The sequence below is a fragment of the Pelecanus crispus genome, chromosome 4 (genome assembly GCF_030463565.1).
Source record: "Pelecanus crispus isolate bPelCri1 chromosome 4, bPelCri1.pri, whole genome shotgun sequence".
Taxonomy (NCBI): Eukaryota; Metazoa; Chordata; class Aves; order Pelecaniformes; family Pelecanidae; genus Pelecanus; species Pelecanus crispus.
Genome location: NC_134646.1, coordinates 55,076,872 through 55,101,137, shown reverse-complemented (window position 1 = coordinate 55,101,137; position 24,266 = coordinate 55,076,872). Strand labels below are relative to the sequence as shown.

At 36.9% G+C, this 24,266-nt stretch overlaps 1 protein-coding gene across 1 annotated transcript in view; it reads right to left on the bottom strand.

Annotated features, from left to right (window-relative positions):
- DLC1 (DLC1 Rho GTPase activating protein) overlaps window positions 1-24,000 on the bottom strand; it is a 218,749-nt gene extending 194,749 nt beyond the window's left edge. The window contains exon 1 of the mRNA XM_075708673.1: window positions 22,945-24,000. Coding sequence (XP_075564788.1) covers window positions 22,945-24,000 — 1,056 coding nt within the window. The remainder of the gene's footprint in view (window positions 1-22,944) is intronic.
- Window positions 24,001-24,266: the final 266 nt, after the last annotated feature.

Genomic DNA, 24,266 nt, shown 5'->3' with positions numbered 1-24,266 from the left:
CCATTGCCTAATTCATCCTGCTTCAGGCCAGTGGAATAACCTTAACCAGCCTGTGTTGAAACATCCTACCTAACATAAACCACTTCTGTTAATTCTGTTGGCCTTGGATCACTAAATGGATCGTTAATGATCCACATGATCTTGCTGAAGGGCCAATTGGGCTAGGAGTAATATAGATTTCAAGAAGCTCTAGGATTCAGAGGCAATAATCACAAATCATGGCTCTCTAATTCAACCTTCCTACCCTCAAGTGAATTCCATGACATTGTTCTCCTTAAGGAAGAGAACACAGATGTAAGGACTGAAAATTGCACAATGAAATTTCCTTTCAGTTCCTCAGCTTGAAATATTAAAGTGAGTTTCTGCAAAATAAATGTTTCTCATGAAGCATATCATTCTCACAATTTGGAGAGCATGGTTTTCAAGAGTGTTGGAGGAAAATCTTGTTTCTAAGACATTTTTGACTCTGTCTCCCTGACTCATTGAGTTATATGGTGTGTTAGTCTGTACTGTGTCATTGAAAATATGAGACTGGCATTTGCGGTTTATTAATGGTTGAGCTAAGAAAGAAAAAAATCAGTAGCAAAATCACAGATGGAATGACCAATGAGCATATATTGATGAAGCAAAGGAATAGGAGAGCAGCTGTGGGGCATGTTAAGTCTGGTTTTGCATCTTTGATCCAAAAAAGAGCATAAACATAGACACAAGGAAATAAACAACAAAGACTATGAAAGCTGCAAAAACTTCAATAACAAAGTGTTATCAAGCACCTGGTTATAACCACTAAGCCACAGTAAGAACTAAGTCAATGTCTGCTATGAAACATCTGTGGCTGCAGATGAAACACTGTGAAATAAACAGAAATGATTGCCTAAACTAGGTAAATATCTATTTTTCAATGGTGTCACCCTACTTTGAGGTAGAATTTCTGTGAAAAAAGAAAACAAAAATAACCCAAACGTCTCAAGATTTCCAGGTCAGAGAGGACAAGGGGTAATTTAGTCTAGATAATAGAAAACACTTGCATTGCACTTGAACAGTCCTCAGCAGCTAGCTTATCAAGTTCTGCAAGTAGGATAATGTGTAATCCATGCTCAATACTTCTTATTGGATGAAGGCTTGTAGGAGAGCCTGGAGAAAGTATCTGATTAATGTCTCATGCTAATAAACAGTGTCTTCCTGTTCACTTGTGTATTAATGCAAGGCTGCAGAGAAGGTTTTAAGAAGTTGTAACAAAACAGGAGAAGCAAACTAAAACAATGAGATGAATAAGTCATATTCAGATCATAATTTAGGCACCAACAGCAGTTGGCTCATAATACTGAGCCTAGGATTAAAGGTGGCCTTGCAGTCTCACGTTCCAAGGAGAATGAAATGTTTGGGATGATCTGAGAAGAGCTGCCAGTCTGTGAAGGCAACTGCAGGCTCAGAGAAACATCGAGACTCTGAGCAGGACAAGTTGATCAGCACTGTCCACAGATGAGTCAACTGGACTTTTCAGGGGTATAAAACATGGGCATTGGGGGCACAGGAAGAAAATTATTGCCAGGTCCGATGTGCAAGATGGACTTACTGAATGAGCCATAGCTCCTGTGGTCTGAAAGTTAGTGTCTGATTTAAACCCCAACTCAGCAAAGACTGAGTGGAAAATCAGTGAGTAAAGCAGTGGGAAGGAATATGGTACAGTTAGGCCAGTGACCAGGATATTTAGTGACAGAGTTATAGACTGCTGCAGTATTACTTAAGTTTTAAATAATGCAAAAGATACTGTAATCTATAACTACAAAGGGATGGGACAGATTGTAGTAGATGCTAGAACTGATACAATTAGAAGATGTAAAAATATTTTCTCTACCATTAACGAGCATCAGGGAAGGCCTGTGCCAGGTCTTTGAAATCCATATATAAACTCCAAGAATTCATAATGTTATAATTTTGGATTAGTTAGAGCATGTTAGTGGGCCTATGCGGTGTTACTATTCAATAACAATGATGGTGCTGTAGAAATTCGATGCATTTAGAGACTGGTGATAAGTGAAAGTGATGAAACTATTGTAATTCTTGAGTTTACCAATAAAATTAAGGATTGTGCCTCCTGGACCCTTAATTATTTAAGTCAAGAGTCTCATACCCTAACTGACCTTATAAGATTAAAATGTAAGAAATTACAGAACATAAGAATGATCAATTTTTTTCCTGTAACTGTGAACTTAGATTTGAAAACCCAGCAATTAATCTGACTTGATTTTCATAAATCCTCAGCTTCTGTTTGAGCTGCATTTTCAGTAGTTCAGCCCTTCAAGTTAACAGAATAAAATAATTTGCTTGCCATTTCTTCACAATTAGTGTTACTGAAATCAGTGAGACTAGTCTCCAAATATGATTTAGTGAATTAAATTCAGATTGCTGGAATCTAGCTATTAACAATGGGGACAGTATCAGGATCATATATATATAACGACTATTTGTAGAACTGTTAAATCTTTTAAGCACAATGTTATGCTCGTATAAATCCATAAATCTCAAATCCTGGATACTCTGTTGCACTGATATTTGTACAGAAATATCTGATCATTCTAAGTTTTTCAGTCTCTTCAGATGCACAAGCACATGCCATTGTAATTATTAAGCTTTTGTTTAAAGCAAAATAAAAATGAAGTTTGCACACTTCTATTTCAGCTGGGCTGGCTCCACAGTTTCCAGCTGGGCTGGCTTTTTTTCCAGGTGACTCATTCCCCTTTGCAACTATGGAATAGGCAGCCTATGGTATGTCACTAAGAAGTGTCTGCTTACGTATACAGAAAAGAAGTTTAATGAATCATGAAGCCATGATGCAGTAACAATAGCATGTCCTCAAGCAAAATGTATAAAACCACCACAGAATGGAGTAGAAACATTTGTTTCAAAATCTGCCCTAAATGGAAGTGTTTATGTATTTTTTTTACCTTATTTTCCTTGTCATAAAATAAGGTTTTGTTGATAACAGCCTGAAATGCCACTCTTCATTTTAGACTTGATCCTTTGCTTTTCAGGATTAAAATCTAAATGGGTTTACTATGATTCACACTTCAGAAATGCGAATCTTAGAAGACCCTCCCAGTGCAACACAGTGACTTTTGGTAATGCGATATTTCTTGAACAGATTTTTTTTTCAAACATATATGTATGGATACCCCATGCCCCGTGTTTAAAAGTGTTGCTTTGCTTACTTGCAAATACAGTTTGAGCAGTATGACCTGTTAATCATGCAACTACAAAATTGCTAAAGCCCAGCTTATTTACCCTTGCAAATACGCATAAAAAACCCACACTAAGCAAAAATAGCATTCTACATTTTGGAGTATATAATCTTTGGAAAAAGAATGCCTATTGGTTGTATCTTCAAAAGCTGTATAAGATGGTAGGGCAACACTGTTTCTTTACCTATTATTTCTAGGTGCATCCATAAGATAAACAATAGCCATCATCTCCAGTTAATGGGTAAATTTGGTGAGGAATTAAAGGAATGGATACGTTCTTGATTGAAACTTTACTAACTTCTTTAAAAATAACAGTTCATTTTCTGTGTAATGAAACAGTAACACTGCTCTGTCTTAAAAATTTCCCTATATTCCTATAACAACAGTACAGCTGTATGGTTATTGACCCTTTATAAAGATAGACATAACAAGATGTTTTCCTACACTTTTAAAAAACCTTTTAGATGTAGGTTTTCGTGATATTAAAAGAAATAAACACTGTCCCCACATCTTGTGACAAAAACGTAAAACATCTTTAAAGGTCGGCATAGCTTTTGCATGAAATATGTCTGTAGAGGAAAAAAGTTGCTTGAGAAGGAAGAATGAGACTTTTAGAATAGTTAGCTACAGAGCAGCTGGCACAGATTAGTTTATGTGCTCATACAATCAAAATGTTTCTATTAGAGAACTTGAGATAACTAGCTTGAGAGCATTTAAGTCTACTCCAGTATTTTTTTCCCAATTTAATCAAGCATTATCTCATGAGATATGACTGCGTTACCCCAGTAGAATTGAAGAATTACCAACCCTACACTATTACATATATATGTATTTAATATCAGGTTATTGGGCTTGATTTTTATCTGTCGTGTGTGCCAACTTTTATTGGCTTAACACAAGACACACGATGACAAAATCAGCTCAGGGGAAGAAAGAAACATTGCATGAAAACTCTGGCTACTGATTCACAAGTGAGGCCAAAAGGGTGAAACTATGGTCTCAGAAATGCATAGCAGAAATACACAGAAATACATGTCTGGGGAAAGAACCTGACTCAGTCTAGAGCCAGTGCAAAGGCAAGCTGTAGGGAATTTATAGTCACCACCAGCTGGCCTCCCCAAGGAAGAGCAGCACCAAGAACACTGCAGGCTTCACGTGCATTCAAGGCACCTTGTAGCAAGTGGTGCTGGACCAGTGATTGCTCAATTTGAAGAAAAGGACATTACATTTGGAATCTAAAAGTATTTCTTACTGTATAGAAACTGAATATTAAAATAAATGTTACTATCATAAAACATGTCCTTCTATGTATGGGAGAAAGATAAATGCATAATCATGCTAGAACTTCCGATAAAATATTTATAAACTGCAGTTCCATTGTTGTTTGAGTTAAATCCTGCTTCCTCTGACTCATATCAACATGACACATAAATGCCATATGTCTGTTTCACTAAGTCATGTGTTTATTAACATGAGCGAAATACCATTTGGCTCTTCTTCATTTAAAAAAAAGAATATATAATAGAGCTTACTATCATGCCCAGAGAATTAGATGACCGTAGGTGAAATCTGAAGCCTTTTGAAGTAACTGAGAGTTTGCTAGCAACAAAATTAAGATCTCACCAAACTGATTTGCATCCATTTGCTATGCATCATCCAGGGCAACCATGCCTGGGAGAGGCCTTTTCATTTGGAGAGTTTCTTCTTCTCTTGTCCAGGGCTCAGCTGCCTGTTTTAAAGGAATGGCTCTGACTCCATTTATGCTAGATTCTTCTGCTGCCACAGATATTTATGCTTAGGAAGATAAGTATCTCTAAACATGCAATTAAGTTCGGTAGTACATACCCTCAAAAAAGGCTGAGCTTTTCTGCAATTTCTGAAGAGAGATGAATAGAGAGCTGAAAGGAACACTTGCTTATGGAGAAGAATGACAGAAAAGGGCACTGGGAAAAGTTTCATGTAGTTTCCTCAAGCTACTGTATGGAGACCTCAGAGAGACAGAAAGAACATGCAGATGAGTAAGAGCACGCCTACAAATTATTTTATGTGGGACTGTTTAATTTCATCTAAATCTGATTTTAAAGCATGGGTGCTGCAAAAATGGGAGACTTGTCCTCACTGGGAACAAACTGTGAGTTTTAATATGGAATGGAAGGGAGTGTAACAAGCAGGAGCAATATTGCATCACTGAAATCTAGTTTTTAAGGCTCCTGAGGAACTTCTACCTATCTTTCTCCTCAGAAGAAGATATCTACCTATCTCTTGCATAGATCCTATTAATACAACATTTCAGTGCATCTTTAATAGAGTTAACCTCACAATACACGTCACAAGGGAAAATTATACTAACTGCATTTTAAGAATGTGACAATGATAGGCAGGATAATCATTTTTCCCAAGGCTAAAGCAGGACTTGACCTAAACAACACTGCTAGCCACTGGGCTAAGTTCCCCTCTGTTTCTAACCCTGCTTCTCTGATCCATCCCTAGAGTGGTAACATTTGGAAGTGTATTTAACACTCTGGTTAGTGGGGTAATGACTGTGTTTGCTATGATTGTGTCTATTGGGGGATGCTTCATTACTGGTTCTCATGTTTCAGGCTCAGTCTGACTGTGTAATCAAACTGGAAAAAATGTAGATCAGAGTTTTCTTGATATTTATTGAATGCATGTACTGTCTTGCTACATTTAACAAGAGGATTATTTTCAACATTCTTCCCCGGCTCCCTTCATCTCCAGAGATTTCCAAAGCAGCTCTGTGTAGCTTTATGTTTATCAGATTTTTTTTTCCTTTTCCTCTCCGAGACAGGAAGCTGAGGGTTTTGACCTCATCTGGATCTTTCCCAGTGTCAGGAGGTGGTCTGTTCAAAAAGATTCCATGACACTGATCTCTTCCTGATTTATCAGATAGCTAGGTCAATAAATAAGGTCTCTACTGTTTTTTCCACAGCTGTAAAATAACCAATGGACTCCTCTGAGAGCTAATTATCAAATCTTTTGAGTTTTTCTTTCAAGGAACAAGCGTTATCTTTCCGGTTAGTAAATTCCACTGCAGCACAATTTAGCAAAGACTGCCTAATTGTAGGAACCCTGGCTCACACGAAGCAGTTCATTTAAGTGAAATGTTAACACCGGAGACCCGTTTCTTCTTTACAAATTTTTCTCTGTCCTTCTATCAATATATTTTCTCATAGTCACAAAACCCTTTTACTGTTTATAAAAAGATTATAGGGCAATTGTCACCAATGAATCCACTAAGTGACAAAGAATTCTTCTATATAACTCATGTGGATATGGACAGTGAGGGCACAGCAGTAAGTGATAAATGGGCACTGTTCTAGATTTGTCATTTTTCTGTCTGTATTCTCCTCGCCAATACAACCAGCCTTTGTGCTGTTATTGCCTCCCCATATGACTGGTCATATCCTGTCCCAGGTGCGGCAGTTCATTTGTTCTTAGATATAATCCAGTGGAAATATCTCCATCACTAGTCAGAAAGCATCTTTTCTGACACTCAGTGAAACCAAGGAAATGTGGAAGGCTCCAGTGACTGCCAAGACAACTCTAAGCATCTGGCAGAAGTAGAAGTAATCAGCACGCTCCTAAAAGATGGTATGTCCCAATCTGAACTGATCTACTCCTATTTTTCCATAGGAAACCTTTAATTGAAAAGCATAATTAAATGGTTATTTATTAACAGACTTCACTGATAGTTGAAAATTTCTGGATACCAAAGATCAGTCAATAGGCTTAAGCTCACAAAAATCCCCAGAACACAGACAAACTCTTTTTCTACTGTCTGTCTTTCTCTTAGTATTTGTACATTATATTATTTCAACTGGGGTATTCCTTTTAGAAGTTACATATTTAATATGATTCTACTGGCTGTTGAAAAAATGCATAATAATAAAATGCTCATTTTACCTGAATGATATACACTCAAGATTTAATGAAGTATTGGAATTCAAGGAACTCCCAAGTCCTAACTCCAACTCTACCTTTGATTGAGAATAAATAAGATGACTTCTCTGTTTTGATTTATTCATGCTTGCACTGATGTTATTATCAGTAACTCTTTTCTCAATCTGCTAAGTTTCAGTTAGATTCTCTAAACAACTTCTCAAAAAAATAGGGTGTTTACTGGAGATCGTGATTATTATATACTGTTTTTAACAAAAAGCTTCTACAATGATTCTTTCTAGAAATTCTCTTACTGCCTTTTAAAAAACAAATAATACACAGACAGAGATTGTTTCTACAGGACAGACTGAACTAGAACAAATGAATGCTTATCTTATTTCCCTACAGAACAAGTGAAGTGATATAATCACAAAGCAACTGTTCCACACACTGCCAAAAATGATCAAAACCACTGCCACATAATACATATGCGTACAACACGAGGACTCCCAGATAAAGGTAGAAGATTTTATGCTTTGGTCATGGTAGAGAAGACAAATCTCACTATTTGTCATGGAGTAATGGGAACCACTCAGGCAGAGAACGACCAACAAAGTAATGAAGTAGATGCCATAGATTCCTCTCCACACAGAGCCTCCTCCTGCATCACTGGGTTAAGTCACAGTCCACATTTGCCGTGCCTGCTGGTATTGTGGCCTGGATGTAAATCTCAGGAGCTTTTAAATAAGAGAGAGCATCCAAATTAGATAGATGGCCCAAATCCAAAATACCCACTATAAACTATACTTACTATTACACAATCCTATGCACAACAGAGTTTTTTCCCCTGTCTGTACAGAATTGCATTTCAAATTGAATCCAAGCACTGTATATCACTGAATCAAATGTTAGGCTTCACAATAAACAAAGAAAGAGTCTTAAAGTAAACTGTAGACAAATATTTCCTTTGCATTTTTGATTAAAAAACCCCACCCAAAACTGCCTTGGGATGACCAGGAGAGCACAATGATTTCTAGTGGCTGAATTTCTCTTTTGTCTTGAAGAATCTAGGGTAATACCAGGGGTAAAAACTTCCCTATTTTCTGCTCCCTTAACACTGGGTGTTTAATAATCCCACATGCCATTTTTGGTGAAAAATGTGTTCCAAGAGGGAACAAATCAGCTATTTCTGTTTTAATCTGCTCATACATTTTCTATTCCCCCTGTACAGACAAACCTTACGTTTGTAGCGCAGAATTCTGTCCTTACCAAAGACTGAAGCTAATACTAAAGGGCCTACAGAAGACAACCAAAGAGTTCCCTTCTACTACAGGCAGTAATTAAGAAAAGCAAAAGAAAGTTAATGGTGTCAAAGACAAAAAATCCCTAATATACAAGACATAGCCTCTATTTCAAACACACATTATGAGCAGTTTAGTGATTATACTGCCTAATATTTGTTATTTCCTCATTCGCCACTTATTTAGACTGAGTTTGATTATGCTTGCATTATGTTCCCTCTCTATATCCCCAGTGGTATATCATTTTGTTTTCAAAAAAGTTTTATGTTGAAGTGGAATAGGACACTGACTTGTAAAATGCTGGGAAATGCACGTCAGGAGGATGCATTCATGGAGAGCTGAACAGCTGGCCAACAGAATGAACACATTACCGCAAGACTACTGGGAATTAGTGAGAGAACTAGAAAGCACAAGTACAGGGGGGAAAATGCTCTTCACTAGTTTTACGTTGGATCTGATATATTTCAGAGAGCTGAAACAAAAACTGTAAAAATCTCAAGAGACTGCCTAGTTTGTTTAGGGGCTAAATTTTAACCTCAGTTCAGAAATCTATATTCTTCTACCAGTGAATATTTATCAAATTCACCTAAAAGGAAACTGTAATGTACTGGCTTCCTTTAAAAAAATCTGTCTTCAGAAGATTTGTTGGTAGTTAACATTTTCCAGTCATAATAATTACATATCTTGCAGCCAGTTTTGTCAGGGTAGAGGACAGAGTCCGGTAGAGGACAGTCTCGGAAGTCTTCACATTGCAAGTGATGGGAGTGTACAATACTGTGGCTACATCTGATAACCAGTCTTTCAATTCACACCTCTTGCACTGTGCAGATATGAATCTGCTACCCTCCGAGATCCCTTTTTTCTTCCTAATAGCTGAAAAATTGTCCCTCCTTATTTGCAATCCTAAAATCCAGTTTTTCTTTGTGAAGCACTGCATTAGCATCTATTAAATCAGCCATACAGCTAGCAAATCAGGCAATCCACACTCAATCTCACTTTCTCACATCTTGTACCATGTCACTTATCATGCTTAATATCACGTCAATCAGCAAATTCACTTCAAAAGCGTGCTCCTGGTCCAAACAAAAACACTACAGAACACCACTAGCAGAAACCTAACTAAAAACTATGGGAAAAACTTCTGCTTCTTTGGGAACTGCAACTCGCATTTTAAGATTTTGTTGAATAACACATGCAGTTGCATGCTGAGAATATAAATTGTAATTTCCTCATTTTAGGATTGCAGATGATTTAGCAGCAATGGAAAAGAATATAGAGTGGCTTAAAATTCACACCTGTTCATTTTCACAATCACATGATTTTGCTCAAATATAAAATAGCTTGCATTACCATATTCAGTCAAATAGAAAAGTTAAAAAAAAGGCAGAATACAGTTTAAAATGCAGATAAAAATTGCCAGATTAAAAGGTTCAGCAATACTTGTGGTTAAAACAATGTCACATCTCATACAATTTTACTGCTTCCAAGACTCAGAATTACAAAAGCAAAAGCATCTGTGATAGGCCTATATAGGATAAGGACCTGTGGTTGTTGAGGATCCTTGATGTGCATGAAAGCAGAAGTAAAATGTATCCACAGAATACACGAAAGAAAAAAACTAAAACAGGAACTGCAAACAAAAGTTAAGTTTACGTACCCTGACATCTCTTCCTAAACTCCGTTCTCTTTTCTCACTCCCAGGAATTGCTTGTCTTAGTTTCTGGCCTGTGTATTCATACCAGTATTCAGGAGTGATATGCGGAGCTACAAACAGACAGGTTGCTTTGCATTTTAAAGGACCAGTTACTTCAAGATTCAGCTTTTTTTTAAAAAAAAACAAACCTTTTTCTACCCTTGCAGTTGCAGAGCTATGAAATTAAGGAAGTACCTCTGTACTCAAAGAAAACCAAATTAATTTCGCAAGTGACTATTTTTTGATTAGAAGTCAGTACTGGAACAGTAATTAAAACAACTGTAACAATAATTAAAACAAGCATATATTTTCAGCTACTGGGTCTGTGAACTCCTTCTTTCCCTTCCCCAAGTGACATACTTCAGCAACAATAAGGTGACATCATTAGAGGTCACAACCAGAACATCAGAGTTTGACATATGGGCTATAATTGAGCTACCCCCCTTTGGCGAACACAAAAATTTCATAAGTTTTTACAACAGCACTTTCTTAAAGCAGAGGTTGGTGGAAAGCATAGGGACGGAAAATCTGTTTCTATTTCAGTTGTGTATCTGGTAAGATGGAAAATTTTTCAAGTCTACGCAGATGGTAAATAAATTTCTGCTACATGAGGCAGTTCCTGGAATAAAGAAATTTTCTCAAATAACAAGTGCCAAATTTTTTTTTCAGCAAGACTTATTTTTAACTTTCCCAGGGACTTGTTGAGAGAGCTGGAGAAGTGTCCTTTCACCTTCAGAATCCTGGTCTAACTCCAGAAATAGCCTCTAATGTCGTTCTCAGCATAGACGAGTTTTCTTTACACTTTAAAAGATGTTTCAAAGCAAAGATCAAAGCTCTGCAATTATACTTTGCTGCTGATAAACACTCCCTCTGAACATAGCGGCTAGACAATAAGAGATTTCAGTTTAAACCCTAAGACAATCATCAATGACTAACAGTGCTGACATTTAAACTGTCATTATTATGCTTCACGAGGCAATGCTGTTGACACAAGAGAGCTCGTCCTCCATGAACAAAGTGTAATGTGAAGGACTGAGAGAGGAAGCCCAGAACCAGGGACCAAGTCACTACAGACCATACCTGCTAAGGAAGCTGTGAGAAAGACACAGAATAGTTAGGTTTTTGTCAGATAGTGTTATAATTTATAATGGATTTGAGTAGAGATTTTGTGCAACTGTAGAAAGGAATGCTGGGCAAGGGGACTAGGAACAATTATCACCACTACAAAACTAGCTCTTGAGGGTGTTTGGGACAGCTCTCCCCCTCATACCACAGTGGAGTAAGAGTTGTGGAAGCTGCTCACCCTTTTCTCCAACAACTTCATATTCCCTCCCTAATCTGTTCTTGTGACTGCATGGCTTTGCTTGGCTGCTGTTTGAGCCTGAAATCAAACCTGGTGAAATGATGACCCTTGCAAGGAGAAAAATACACAATATTCTCATGTCACTGGGTGATCTTTCCCTTACATACAAATAAGCTCCAAAAGGCTAAAAAGTTTAATACTGCCACACTGAGCTTAGTACATTAAATGAGGAAAAAAGAAATCAAAGCATTTCTGAGAAGGCAGGAGTGAGGGGGAAGAACTGGTGATCTTAACATGCTGACTAGAGGAGTATGTTTAAGATGAAGAGGGATTTTTTTGTCTGACAGAGAGTGTGGATGACCTAGGGAAAAAAAAAATTGACATTTTAATCTAAGGCTGCTGTTACTATTCCCAAGAGAGCAAAATTCAGGAATATATGTATTTCTTCTGAATCTGATTAAAGCTGATTTCCCCACAGTCACAACTATTCGTAGGCTTCAGTCTGCAAAAACACAATTAATTTAAAACATATATTGCAAAAGAACCTACACTAAGAATTACAATATGACTTTTCTAAAAGCTGAATAAAGTGTTTGTGAAATGTGCTAAATTACAAGTCCTGCAGCATATTTACCCATAAGAATATTAATCAAGGTACAGATATGGAGGAATTTCTCCCTGAATTATCTCTGAGACTGTTACTAGCAGTATTGAGGAAGGGTTGGAAACAGACAAACTGATCAACTGGGAGTTGTTTTCATGAGCTGAGAAAGCGTTGTGCAATTAAGAGCTGAATGATCACTTCACATGGAAAATCAATTAATTTTCACCTACTTATTTTCCAGTCTTATCCCACCTATAAGACAGTCTCTCAATATCCCTGTCTTTTTTGTCATATTTCTTCTCTTATTCACTCTCTGGGTATTTTACTTCCTGTATAAGTGTAAAGCCTAAACAGCTACCACACCATCTTGTCATCATCTATCAAGCAGTAGAGAATATTTGTAAACAGGTGAGTTTACCATGCTGGAATAAATTCAGTGGATGTATTGAGGTGTGATGTACACATACATTCACTACTAAATTTGTGTGAGATAAATACAGCTTGACATTTATTGGAAGTGTAGTGTTTCAGAAAATCTGGATATAGGAAAGTAGTTTTAGTTTACATTCCCAAATTTTTGCTTGTGGCCATGCTTTTTCATTTTCAATGCAGTAAAGATGTCAGCTTTTAAAATATTTTGAAGCTAAAATTACATGCAGCACAAGCCATGAGCTTTAGCATTGCTGAATTTTTTCATGTATCTCATGCCATCATATCAAACAGCCATGAATCACATATTATTAGTGCATGCAAACCATCTTTTTTAAGAAGGTTGAGGATATCACCCGAGAGAATAAAACATGTAGTACAAGAACAGAATCAACTCCTTCAAGATTTTTTTTTTGAATGGCTGTATTAGATGATACATTTTACGTTAAGGCAGAGCTATCCAGATGAATCAGACACTCAGGATATGCAAACAGAAACCCTTGTTTAATTGAATCTGCTGTGTGCAAAAATGTTTGAGAAGGAGGCATCTTACAGAAAAGGATAAATAAGCTTCCATTTAACATAAATATTTTACATGTTGTATTTTCTACTCTAACCATTATGTAAGGTGAGACTGCAAAAACAATGTGAAACTTAAGATATGAAAGTTATTGCTGTAATACGGCACATTATTGAAGGACATCCTCATGTTACAGTGAGCCAATTTTTCATTAACGCAGTGCGCATAAGCCAAGTTCCTCATGTTCACTGTTGTAAAAGCATTAGATGTCAGCTGTGACAAAGTTATGAAGGAGAGCAAGGATCTGGTTTACATTTGCCATACATTTACCCTTGCACACACAGACACTCACACATACATATAGAGAGAAGCTGTATTGCTGCCTGATTTTTTTTTCATGGGAAGAAGAATATCCCTCTAAATTTGAATTCATAACCATTTTAGGCCATATTCTCTGGAGCTTGGAAAAGTTTTTGGCAGCAGAAATAGCATTGTTTCATTTTGCAAAGCCATATTCAATATACCCTATCTGTGGCATAGACCCCCTTGTCTTTACAAACCTCCTATGTTGTCATTGAGAGGGAGCAGTAAAGTGACATAAGCCTGAGCAACACATTTTTAGGTGTTTCAATCATATGTACTACCATGACGGGAAGCAAGGAAAAAAAAAAAAACAAACCCAAACAAAACACCACAAACAAAAAAAAAATCACAGTGGAAAACACTTTGCGCATGGCTCCCACCCTGCAGCCCATGGGGGGGTTCTGTTTGCTTGTTTGCTTTTAACAGCTGCACGGGAATTCGTCAGATGCCTGTGGACTTACCCACCACTATACTACTGCAGCCAAATACTCCTTGACAGCAGTGGTAAAGACCTCACTGCTGTGAAGCCTCAAAGCCCGCAGCTGGCAAGGGTGGATGGCTCTTCTGTGCCTCCCCTGCAGGCAGAGCACCAGTAACAGCAAAGCTTTTGCTTTTAGCACAGGTCATGTCTGCAGTAGAAGGCTGTGCTGAAAAAGCTGCTCTGCCATAGCTATGGCTTCAAAGGCTCCTTAATACAGGAAGGGGTGCTCTAATGCTGACTTTCCAGGTTACTGCTGTATTTACTGGTTTTTGATGGAAGCTGTGTCTCTGTGTGCCTCTCAGATCTCTCCATTTTCACTTGATTGTTAATTCAAAGTGAAAGTTATGCTCATGAAAGTGCCAGATGAACAGTTCTAGGAAGCAAAGTCCTTTTTTTTTAAATTTTCTTTAACTAATGGAAAAATATGTTGTGGATAGCGATGTCATGTAACCCAGAAGGTTTTGCCCAAGTGCTTTAATTCCACTTCCCATTTGCTAAACTGTTAAATTTGTTTTTTGCATACTATGCCCATTCATTTCTTCCAAGACAGCTTCCTTCAAAACTGTGGTGTTAATTGCAAATCTAGTGTCATTTTAGGAAGTGGTCATTGGTCCATTTAACATGACCTACAACTAAGACCATGTAGACTACAAACAGCAAATAATTGGCTCTTACTAATCAGAACTTTTAAAGATTCATTTTAGAAGCAAACAAACAAACAAACAAAAAAAACTTTTAAAAGATTTTCTTCCAGCCTGTTATTGCAAACCTGGACAAAATTAGAAATTTCTGAGTATAAACGGCATGAAACTAAAGCTCTCTACATTGGTTCCTGGAAGCATGTAATATCACTTTGGTGAAGCAATTGTGCATGACTATGAACCATGTACAAATACAAATACTTTCATGACCATTTTAGGTAGCTGAACTCCAACTAATGCATAACTTGATGTGCAACAGCCTCTTGGTTTGCAGTCTAGACAACGCTGGCAGCCTTTAAAATTTATTGCTGAACACTGTCACAAAAATGTGTCAAAGTAAAATTTGCATAAAGGTTATACTGTAATGGCCTGGCAATCATCCCATCCTGTTCTGAGCTTGTTTTAAATACTTTTCAGATTGTTTGAAATACATCATACTTCAGTCCAAACACAAAGGAAGTCTGTGGGAAAGCATTCTTTAGCTTCCCAGATGGAGATAATATTTATGATACATATTTTTGTGAAAGCAACAGAGAAAATTCATGGTCATGTAACCACAATAATAGGAGTGCTTTATGACCACCACTTTCTACTAATTACCATAGATAATAAGCATAATTTTAAAAACTTAGATCTAACTGTTTTAGTCCATTTATATTTTTGAACCACATCTTCATTATCAAGTGGTAAATTTAGGAAGCAAGTTTTCAGTGTGAAAAGAGAAACAAATATGCATGACAGCCAAGAAGGTTTCAGGTTTTTTTAAAGAAATCATACTATTTGTTTTGCTTTACTTGCAGCTCTTGCCAGATTCTTCCTAATGCCTTCAAAATTATGACCATTTAATAGCAATGTGCAAATGCAGCAAATTCTTTGTGGTGAAGCAACTGTGGATCTCAGTAATAGTTGCCCACTGTACTAATACTACAGAGTGTAGCTCCGAGACATGTGGGTAGGAACTAACCTTTCAAAAAGCTGTTGTGGCTTAGGATCTCTCATCAATTTTTGATGACGTTCATATTCACATTATGAGTTTGGAAAAAACAGATCCATGCTCTTTCCTAAAACCTTTACAGAGTTTGAAAAACTTCGAAAAACCTCTAGAAAGTCTGAAAGTGACAGGAGATGCATAAACGGAACAAAAGCAAATCCAAATTCCATATATGATAAAATAAATTTCCACTGTTTGAATGATCATCTTTAAAAAGAGATTATCAGATTTCCAATATTTACATTTGCTATTGTCCTTCACAAAGCTAAGAAAAACCAATCCCTAGATGCCAAGATTATATTGTTAATCTCCGTATATGAAAACAAAGCTATTCTGGCATAACCGCCTGAATTGTACAGGAAATATAGTTAGAGAACCATGTGATTTGAAAGTAATTTTCCTGTGACAGTGCTTCTATAGTAACTGGCTTCTGTAGTCTCTAAGGTTACAAATTATTATAACACCCAAGTTCAGCAAGGCACTTAAACATACTCTAAGAAAACAATAGTTCCACTGACATCCATTGACACTTTTTTAATGTCTAAATTTAAGCAGTGAAGCCTTGGTCTCCCATGACCGTACTGAAGCAACGAAGCCTTGGTCTTCTACACCTATTCAAACAACATTCATTGTTGTCCACGTTTTCAGAATTTCTAATGATCATTATAATGTGAGAATGCAGGGTTTTTTACTGGTTGTTGGATTGCTCCACTAGAATATTCACAAGATGATTATCTTTAAAAAATACTCAGTGGGAAAACACAAACTGTGGGAAATGAATGCATTTATACATCATATTTTGCAAAGGTGCAATTAAAGATAATTGACTTTGAAACCCACCAACTTTTAGAACTGTCATCTTTCTCTGGCTGACACATATTTACAGGCTGAATCTCAGGAAAAGGTAAATTCAATTCCCTATGACAAAATCAGGATACAGCAAAATGCACATTGCAATTTTTAATTAAGATTTCCTGTACATTCCTGTTGTTTTTATTCATACTTTTGTCTTCTATGCTTGTCTTTCCTATGCTGACCTGTCTGAGTTACTGTTACAATGCAACACTAACAACTGCGCATCACTGACAAGCCCACATATGCCTACGAATTACTACTTATGTAGTAATAGTTTAGGCTGGATCCCTACTGAAAGCCTTTTTTTTTTTTTTTTTTTTTAATAGAAGCTGGTTAAGAGTCTTAAAAGCTAAATTAAATTTGGTAAGAAAAAAAGAATTAATCATTAAATTATCCCCATTCAACAAAGACAGAATTGAGGTAAAGGGAGATTAAGACTTCAGAAAGACATACTTGTGACAGGTCTGGAAACTTGATCTTTGGTATTTTAACAGCAATAAAATAAGAAAAAGATCTAAAATGTTGGATGCTATTGTTCACAACAAGCTCACATTACTTTTTAAATAAGAATCAAACACTGACAAGTGAGTGCTCAGTTGAAAAGGATTATGCACTGTGAATAGCAGAGATAGCAGGGAAAAAATTGTAAAGAAACCATTTCAGTAAAATAGGTAGCTCTTATGATCTTTTGGAAGCTTTCCTACTACCTCTCCCAGGTACCTTACGGGGAGCACTCAGCCAGCAGGCAAGGCTCCATAGGCTTCCTGTGGAGTCAGTTTGCAGGGAGATACAAGTAGAGGCTCCTGGAAGAACCCAACTTTCTAACTTGCCATAAAAAGTGTAGTTTTAGCCTCGTAAAGAGAATTTATTACAGATTGCAACGGAAGAGAGTCAACCTTCACATCTCACAGGCAAGCATAATACTCAAGCAGCAAATATGGCTGGAAAGGCCTGAACGCAACTAAGCCATTTTTTTGTTTTCTCACATTAGTATAATTATAATTGATGAAATAATGAAACAAACTTTACCGCAACAGCACAGAAAATGCAAAACCTTTCTTTAAAAACTCACAGCTGTTGTGTGTGGGAAAGGTGCTGCTACAAAGGCCTCTGTCACCCCAGGTAACCTTCTACTTGGGTTTCTTTCTGCATTTCCTGCCATCCTTCTGATAATCTTTTTCTAAAATTAATTTACATCTCATTGACACTGGCTGCTGCTCTCATGCTGACATTAGCTGTGTCCTTAAGTATCCTTCGCAAACCACACAGCATTTAATCTAGAAATCTGGATTAAAACAGTAGCAATAATAGTGAGCATTAGGAAATAGCCTTGACTATTACGCTCTTTAGTCTTGTAGGAATGACTTTGAGATAACATCAACTGTTTGAAACTAGAAAGCTTCTAAGCAGGCCACCATTAAGAATTGCAAGTAGTAAATATTAAAAGCAAAGGTCTCATAAAAGAGAGATGAGGAATTTGTACACCAAAATGTTTGTTTACTTCATTCCTTTTTCAGTGACACATAAGCAAAATGTTTTAATGAGACTTAAATGCAGTCTGAGATTACCTGTGAAGAGAAACTGATACAAATTCATCACGTATACTCCAAGTAGTTTGATGCCGCAATTAGCCTTTCCTGAAGCAGTATTCTAGGTTATTTCTGTTCTTGGAAGAAATATGGCACATAACAAAACTTCAAATCAGCGGGCACAATACATCAATTACATTTCCAGAAACCAACTGTTATGTATCCATATCTTATTTCTTTGCACCGTGTGCAGTAAATTTGCCAGTACTTTGTCATCTCTAATTTTATAGAATTTATTAATACTTCTAACAAAAAAACTCTGTAGCAAACCAGAAGTTTCACGTTAGAATAGAACCCTAGAAGTTTCAGAATTAATACTTAATTTAGATAAGCAACCAGAGCTTCAAATGCTGATCCAAAGTTTGTCTGAACTATTTTGAACTTGATTTCTAAGTCCAAAGGGTTTATTTTTGGAAGATTTACTCCAAAGCTCTTTCTATGGACTTCTCAAAAATTGCTGTGACAATAGCCTCTCTCCAGTGACTGAGCAGTTCTAGAACCTGTTTCTTCCATGAGCTAATGAAATTAACAACAATATTAAGCATTGCAAAGGAACATTTCTTTGAGATGCCTGAGAAAATGGCTGCTTTCAGAGTGGCAAATTTTTGTTTTCTTGTATCATTACAGTCTGGAATATAAAACACAGGAGATAAAAATGTATTTCATTACTGCAATGAATGACAGATTTTCAGTAAACTGTGTTTAACTGCAAGTGTAAAGGCATGCAAATGTATATACCTTGTCCAAACTAAAAAAACAATTGAACAGGTAACCAGGTAACTAACAATTTTGAACAAGTAATTGTTCATTTGAGTATGTTAATTCAATTCTTTATGTTCTGACATTCAGATATTAAACTTCATTCTATCAAAGCAAGCCAAATACATGAGAGGAATGTTTCCTGCATTTACTCTGGATCAAATCAGAACATACTACTTATATATTTGTGTATATTCAGTAAAAAATCTGTTTATCTTTTAACAGATATTTTTTTTTCCCTCTCAATCTTCTTCTACTATCTTTCTAAGCTAGTCTGTGGATTGAATTATGGTTTTAAATATTAACTAGAACTTCCCAAGCCTTATTAAAAAGCCTGTTAATAGTAATTCTATCTTTTCATGTGCAGAATGCTTTTCAACCTTCCATCTCCTCCTTTCCTTAAATGCAAGGATATTACAATCACCTGTGAATTAAGTCCAATGCTACTTTCTGTTCTATATGGTGTTTTTGTTGGTGTGTCACATCCCCCCCCCCCCCCCCCATCATGAGTCACTTTGCATTTTATTAAAAATAATAGGTGATATAACATTATCCTACAGGAGAGAGAAATGAATAGTCACAATTGGTTCTTTAGCTGTTTTCTCCCCATTTTTATGGAACAATCTCTAGGCATAAAAATCTAAGATGGGGGGCGGGGCAAGAACAATGAAATATAGGGAACAAGTCGAAATTTCTTTTGTTTTAAATTTCATGGATTTTTACTCAAACTATTCAGAGTCAAACTTCACAATGATGACTCTCTACTCCTTTACTGATTCATCATGTAAATGCAATTTTTAAAACAAAGCTAAGACAGCTCTTTTACAAAACACTGAGTAATACAGGTTGTAACACCACAGCTGTGATTTTGTTCGGGGAGCAGTGAGAACTTATTGTGAAACTATATGTCTCAACCCACCTTTTTATGCTGATGTTGAATGAGGTAGTTTTTTTGTGTTGCAAAAAACTTAAATTAATGCGTTAGAGTTCTGGTGCATTTGTGTACCTACTTAATATCACCCAGTAGGGATTTCCCTGGCTATCCCTAAGCTGGATGAGATGAGCAGCTTGGAGAAAGCATAAAATCTGCAAGATGCTTTACAAGGTAATGGCCATTTTTTCCCTTTTTAAAATCAGTGTATAATAATTAAATATTCTCCTTTTGTTGACATTCTCTTAATAATCGGTACTGTTCTGGTATTGTTCTCTAAAAGCATTATTGCATTATACCTGTGAACAGACACATGAGCTGTTGGGTTGCTCCAAGCATTACAGCTTGCTCATTAGTTCCAAAGATTACTCCAATCATTGGAAATTCAGAATGTACAATTCTCAAGCGAAGTGACTATTTTAAAATCTAAAATTTATTTAACCCAGGAAAGCATACAGGACAGTCTAGTTGGTGTAGCCATATATAGTTAATCCATTTATGCTTCTGCTACTCCGAACCATTAATAACCATCAACTTCATGTGGTGAATAAACTGAACTGATTATCAGTCAACACAAAACCAGGAAAGCTTGATTACTGTGGGATCTTTCAATTAGACCTAATGTCATCAACTTCTTACAACTAAAGTCAAGCGCTTCCTATTTCTGAGACTTAGGAAGTCTTTCTGAGAAAGCAAAGGAAAAGAAGGTCCTGGTATCAACCATCTGAACCCTGGTGACTTGAGGGAGCAAAGAATGCTGTAACAGCTGTACCTGTTTGCAAAAAGTATCTTCAGTGTCAGTACCTCCATCATGACTAAAACATTTACTGAAATGGAGCTAGTGCTGGTCAAAGATGCTAAACTTTAAGTCCTTAAGCCCTCAAACCTGTATTCATCTGCAGTGCAAGCGCAACAGATACACACTCTCTCACCCCAACTTCAGTTTGAAGACAGCAAATCTAAAGATAAGAGGGGAGGTCATGGTCTGTTGCCACAATTAAAAGCAGTTTAAAATATGTTAATGAGGAACAGGTTTTCAGAAGAATTTAGTACCAGCAAGAACAGAATGATGTCTCCTCAAAGGCCCTAAGATCTTAGCTGTCATGGAAGTACCTGAAGTTCAGTATCTTTCTATGATCCCCCAAGGTGCCACCTCAGGTTTGGGTGCCCAAATACATTTAGTAATTAATCTCCATGTTCCTTTTCCCATATTCTGGCCTCTATGAACACATATTTATACGCAACTCTAATTGACACTGAGCATTAATCAGACAGTGGTGTGTTTTAGGCCTTAACTGCACTGTTTGAACTGCTGACCCTAAAAGAAAAGGTTTTATATACCATTCCCAATCCCTTAAGTCTTCCTGTCACTGCAAAGCAAATACTTGACTTTTATGGATGGATTCAGTTTCAAGTAGTTTTTCTAATGTTTTGTTAAAATTACAAAAGTGGCTTTCAGGGAAAGTTTGTAAATAGAGACACATTTTTCATTACAGTTTATTACCAACAATAGACAGGCTTTTGTAAAATAGTGTATGACTAGAGATAAGTGATAAATGCACATCGGAATATTGTCTGTAGAAGCGTCCTGTGAATTTAGAGACAAATAATACCAGAAACAACAGTAGATCATATCTTTTCCCTTTTGCCAAACGTTTTACAGTTATTGGTAAAGACTTCTTTAACCAAGTGGTACGAGGTCTCTCCTTCAGGTCTACAGACTCCATCCCATTTTACAGTGCACACAGCTTAGCAGTTGCTGCAGCCATGTAACTCTCAACCTTCCTTGAAGCAACTGCTTGTTTTGCTCTTTTCTGTGTTCATGTCCTGTCTTAGTTTCTTAAAAATAATTTTAATCTCTATTTTCAAATAATAATTATAGGACTTTGAAGTTACATTATAAAAATTAATCCTGCTAACAATATGAAACGTACACATTAATATTAACAACTATGCTTAGTAAAAAAGAAAATGAGATGCTAAAGTAGAGCAGCTGAGCATACGGTTGTAATAGTCAATTAGTTCTCAAATATGATGTTAACTTGGTTAATTTTTTTGTTTTAAACTTGAACTGTTTTCTACAGATGGGTAAGCTTAGCTTTTCTGGTACTGCCAGTCAGGTTTCTGTTTCTTAATTGTAACTCAGAGCCATACTTACTGCAAGATCAGTTGAACAGTTACCACATTAACTGTGTTTGCATGAACTACCAAAGGAAGACTGGTTTTGAGGGCTTCTGAAACATTTTGCAAAAGTTACATACAGCTTCCAGCCATATCAGTTGAGTGTTAATATTAACAAAGGGTTTACACAAGGAAGCAATGGCCAGCACCTCAGGATGCTGTATTGGTATACAGTACTTTAGATATGTGAATTTGCGCTTTAGTGAAACAGCTACTGAGGCACTACAGCCGATAGAAAAAAAAAAAACCCACACAATTAATAGAAAACAGATTCAATAAAACAGACAAAAAAAGCTGGATGATGTCAAATGAAAAGAGGCAGAGAGAGGAGTAAACAATTACAAATTGGTTATTAGCAAGAATAAGCAGCATAGCTGGGAAAGCCGGACTTCAAGATTAATTCTGTAGCGCCACAGCCAGCACATGTCCTCCCATGAAAGCCAATGGGAGTTTTATTGCCAGGGAAACTGTCCATTAAAGTTTTGTAATGATAATCTTCCTTACTCTGTGTAGACAGTGAAACTCTCTGGTTGCTTTAAAATTACAAAACATTGTTTGAAACTCAGCATACTTCTTTTTGCAGGAACATATGCTCATGGGGCTGAGCTGAAAACCAAAGAACTACTGCAAAATGTTTCCACTCCTTTTTTCCCTTTGAAAGTATTGTTGCACTTTTTCCCTGTTCTCTTTTTTCAATAAGGCTTCCAAACCTCTAGACACAATCTGTTTCCTAAGAGGACTAATGATACCTGATAGCAACAGCAAATCAAAAATAAAACCAAACCCATAGAAGATACTTATTCATTTAGCCTTGAACGACATATATAAAATATATAAAATTATATATATGTAAAATAAACTGAATATAAGGCACTTTCCAAATTCACAGCTCAGCCATTTTCAGACCTTAAAAAGAGCTCATGAAGCTCAGTTGTTGTATAGACACATTATTCTCGAACCAGTTTGAAGAAAAATCTGACAAGTTATTCAAACAAGGCTGAAAAAGACATTTTATCTTCAATCAATTAGTCATGGAATCATCTTCATAAGAAATTTGGGCAAAACATTAGGAAAAATCTCTGCAGTTTTTAAGTATCCTACCTTTCTTTTGCGCAGTTTCACTTGACTGTCTGAATATTCTTGTGTGGTCAAATGATCCCTTACATGTAAACACTGACTGTCTTCTGCTGAACTGACATTTGAAAGGCATTTGTTTTCAGGGGCCACTTGAGGCTCGGTGAAACCACTTTCATCCAGACCATTTTCCACTGCCGGGATGAGAGCGCAAGGGGAAAATTGCATAAGGCAGTCGCTGGATTCCACTGCTGAACATAGTTGTCTGTCACTGCTGGTGCATGATTCAGAAGAAATCCCACTCTCTACCACATTACACTCAGACTTTCCAAGCCCGTCTTTAAAAGCATCAGATTTCCGGCGCTGTTGTGCAATTACAGCAGTATGAAGCAGCTGCTTCCCAGGCATAATAATTTCTTTCACATTTGGAGAATTAGAAAGATTTTCTTTCTCTATATCTACTACTTCATTTAAGACTTCATAATTACAAGGCTCTAGGCTTTGGTCAATACTGCCACAAATATTGTCTTCTTCCATCTGCTCTTTGTGAACCGTGTCACAGCCAGGTTCCTTACTTATATCTCTCATTATTCCAGATGCTTCAGTTGCCTTGTTACTCTCCGTTATTGGTACCATCTGTGTTAAGGAGCCCGCTCCATTTAAATTCTTCTCTTCATCTTTTGGTTCCCTTCCTACAGCAGTGATGTGGTAATTAACACTATCCAGGCTGAGTGCTGAATAGTCATGATCGTCATCAGACACATGGACTAGAGTTTCTGTGCTGGCCTCCAGAAAATGCTCCTCATCCTCATGGTTATCGTTTTCATCCACCTCCTTTGAAACATTTCCCAGCTGCTTTGCAGGGAAGCCAATCAGCTCTCCACTATAACAGCACTCTGGAAACGAAGCGCATTTTTCTTTCCGGTCCACGCTCAAAACCTCATCCTTTTCCATACTTGTCTGCAAGTTATCAGCTACAAGTCCATGACGACATGCTGTATTATACTCCACAGACTCCAAAGCCAATCCCATCCACTGGGTCACATGCTCTTCCCAGCTTTTCTTTCTGATTGCTAGAGACATGTCATAACAGTTCAGCAGCAGGCTGCAACATACCTTCCACGGAGGATGAGAGGCGATGTCATGGCTGCTGTGCACTGCTCCGGAGGGAGAGAGGGTTTCATCATTTTAACATCTGCAAGAAATAAAAAAAGACTGGGTTATTGAATCAACTCCAACTAAAAAAAGAAGAAAGGGAAGGAACAGTTTAAACAAAAGTGTAAAAGCAAGATAAGACTGACGGATCAGAAGGACAGGAATTTAGAAGATCATTTTGTTTAAAGTTTTAA